Source organism: Kryptolebias marmoratus, linkage group LG12 (genome assembly GCF_001649575.2).
Source record: "Kryptolebias marmoratus isolate JLee-2015 linkage group LG12, ASM164957v2, whole genome shotgun sequence".
Classification (NCBI taxonomy): domain Eukaryota; kingdom Metazoa; phylum Chordata; class Actinopteri; order Cyprinodontiformes; family Rivulidae; genus Kryptolebias; species Kryptolebias marmoratus.
Window position 1 is genome coordinate 24,627,465 of NC_051441.1, and position 3,340 is coordinate 24,630,804.

At 40.5% G+C, this 3,340-nt stretch overlaps 1 protein-coding gene across 2 annotated transcripts in view; it reads right to left on the bottom strand.

The window, feature by feature from the left end:
• The window catches only part of abcc1 (ATP-binding cassette, sub-family C (CFTR/MRP), member 1), a 63,033-nt gene that overhangs the window by 27,764 nt on the left and 31,929 nt on the right, over positions 1 to 3,340 (bottom strand). For both annotated transcript variants that reach the window (XM_017439337.3, XM_017439336.3), the window contains exons 15-18: positions 2,691 to 2,760; positions 2,309 to 2,435; positions 733 to 909; positions 362 to 529 (exon numbers count right to left, since the gene is read on the bottom strand). In XM_017439337.3, the coding sequence (XP_017294826.1) occupies positions 362 to 529; positions 733 to 909; positions 2,309 to 2,435; positions 2,691 to 2,760 (542 nt within the window). The remainder of the gene's footprint in view (positions 1 to 361; positions 530 to 732; positions 910 to 2,308; positions 2,436 to 2,690; positions 2,761 to 3,340) is intronic.

Genomic DNA, 3,340 nt, shown 5'->3' on the forward strand with positions numbered 1-3,340 from the left:
AAAGTTTGCAGTGAGGAAGAGGAGCTGTAGCTTCTTCATCATCATACGGAGCGGACGGAGTTTTTTTTTTTTACGGAGCGGACGGAGCAATGACATATTTGGGACGGAGTTTGTTCAGCAAACGCGCTGCGGGTGACGTCACCGTTTCCGCAACAACGTTAGTGACGCATAAATTGCGCGACACATATCGATAATGAATTTTGTTGCCAACGCTTTTAATTATCGAATTTTATCGATTCGTTGTTGCAGCCCTAACTGGCATACAAGGTGGCAGGTGATATGCATTTCATCAGACCTTTAATTTTAAAAAATGATCAAAGAAAACACCAAATGATGACAGACTGGTGAAGTTGGCGCTCACCTTCTCTTTCAGCAGTCCCTGCGGGCCGATGACATGATCAAAGATGTGTTTTCCTACATGAGCGTCCACAGCAGATAGCGGGTCGTCCAGCAGGTAGACGGCTCGGTCACAGTAAACGGCCCTGGCCAAGCTCACCCTCTGCTTCTGACCCCCAGACAGATTCACCCCCTGCGCACACCACAGATACAGGACTAAAACCAGCAGAACCACTGAAACACTTCACAAGATGTTCAATATGTTAATAAAAAAAGCATACCACCTAAGTTCTTACTGCTGTTTTTAACCTCTAGGTTTTTAATGTAGACAACTTAAATAAAACATCTACTAAGAATTCAGCTTGATCACCAAAAAAACTAAGTGTCAGCTGATACCTTCTCTCCGATCTCAGTCTCTTCTCCAGCAGGAAGGATCTCCAGGTCAGGCTGGAGGCCGCAGGCCTCCACCACACTTTGATACCAATCCTCCCTCTGCTCCTGACCAAATATGATGTTCTCTTTCAGCGTAGAGTTCTGTATCCAGGCCTGCTGGGAAACGTAGGCCACAGAGCCCTGTAGAGCAACACGCACAAAAAGCAAATATCACACTCTAAACATTACAGCATCTTCTTTGAAAAAACTGACAGTTTATCATTATCACAAGAAATAAACTGCTGACTTTTGTCAGTGTTTGGACAAAATGTTTTAAAAACTAGCAGTCATGTAGGACCTGCACTGATTTAAGCCCCTAAAATCTCATGGTATTACAATTTTACCCATTCTGTGGGACACAACATAAATGTTTTAGGAGCAAGTGTCAAAAAATAAGTTATTTATATACACACACAACACAAAGGTGAAGTAAGGAAACCCCCATATTTGGGCAAATCAAGAGTGAGATGAATATGTTTGACCAATAAAATTAAAAATAGAAAAATGTTTGAAGATGCACGCAGCAACTGTTCAGTTCAGTGGGAGCAGAATGAAGAAAACAGTGTTGAGCACCCCCAGCACCGTTCCCCTGACTTTTAAAGTTTGGACTGTAGGGTTGGGTGATAGGCTAAACATTTCCCATTGGCCATCATCAGTCCAACTACCAGCGATAGGCGATATACAGTATTTGTGCATGCGACTTTAAGTGTTTATTTTTGTTTGTTGTTTTTAAGGAGGGACGGACCAGCTAATCTCCATACAACTGTGGAGGCCAGCTAAAGAAAGAAAAACAAAGTAATTGGTAACTTTGGTTTTAAAACAAGTAGTTACTCATAACGTCTGACAAGAAATAAAACAGAATTTCAGGAAATTAAAGGCTACAGACAAATTTATCACACCAAGAATGGACATGTGGTTAACTTCTAATGTCCTCACTGTCCTAACAAGAGATATCTTATCTTTGAAAAACTTATTGTCCTGATAAACTGCAGTGCACCACGCCACAAGACAAAACAGAGGACGAAAAGTGTCCCCACAGGTTAGTTAGTTCAGTTAGAAACCTTAACCAGTCATGGCTTCATTGTTTTGGACAAAGCCTCTAAAATCCACCAGAAATGAAGAAGAGAGCAACACAGAACACCGGAGGAAGCTGCTACAGGCAGTTGTTACTGATAACAGTAATTTAATTAAAACAAGTATATTTGTTTATTTCGTCAGAGAGTCTGTGTTTAATAGCTGATAGTTGATTGTAAAACAGCCACCAAGAAGCACCACAGTGATAAATTACTTTCTGAGAGGACAAACTGTGAGCAACAGTGAAACTTCTATTCATTTGGTTCTCACAAAAACTGCAGGCTGTTTTATTTTATTATACACGTCTCTGTTACACTTAGATGACTTTTAGGCTTTTTTCCCTTTCACTTTTTTTATGTTTAATTTTTCTGAAATAAAAATGATTCAATTAATTCAGTACTGTGATGAGCCGGCTTCTCATTGTGTCATTGTGTGTGTGTGTGTAAGTAAAAGTGTAAACAATCACCTTGACAGCCACACTTCCTTCCAGTTTGTCCATCTCCCCAAGGAGGGCAGAGAGCAGCGAGGACTTTCCTGAGCCAACGTGACCCACCACAGCCACCAGACAGCCTTCTGGGATATACACATTCAACCTACATACACACACCCACCCACATGAAGACAAAACACACAAGGGTGGTTCCATTCAGCTCACTTCCAATTACAAAACATCCAAAAGCAGTTTTCTATTCATCAAATACTTATAAATCAGTGTTTTCATATCTTATGCTGATAAACACTTGGACTTAAAAAAGAATAAAACAATAAGCAACTAAAAATCTAATTCTTAAGCATTAAACGTTTATCTGTGAACACACTGAAAGCTCCTGAGAACAGACTGAACAAACCTCCTTAGTGTTGGGGATTCAGTTTTGGACCAGCTGAAGACACCATCCTCTATGGAGATACTGTGTGAGGCTAGAAAAAAAAGGAAAAAAGAAATAAAAGAATGAATAAATAAATAAACAAAGTATTACTGTAGTGTGTATGAAATACATCGAAGGGCATAAGGTCTTGGTAAGAAATAAATGCGTACATCATACACAGTGCATCTCTAGAGTGTGTCGCTTTTTATGTTTGTATTTACCTGATTAAACACGCCAATTAACTTAAACACACTTGTTACTATTCACCTCATAGTTTTCTGTTTCTGTCACAGTTTTCATGTCACTGCTCCTCCCTTAGCCATGCACCGCTATATACACACATATACCATACATAAACACACATATACATTAGTATACCTCAGTTTAACATATCCATATGGTAACATTAGTTTCAGTTGTTTTTCAGGATACCATTCTTTTTGTCAAGGCCAGTTTCATTAGTTTAAGTTTAAAAATAATACCATCCATCCATCCATTCTCTTCCGCTTATCCGGGGTCGGGTCGCGGGGGTAGCAGCCTAAGCAGGGAGACCCAGACTTCCCTCTCCCCAGCCACTTGGGCCAGCTCCTCCGGGGGAATCCCAAGGCGTTCCCAGGCCAGCCGAGAAACAT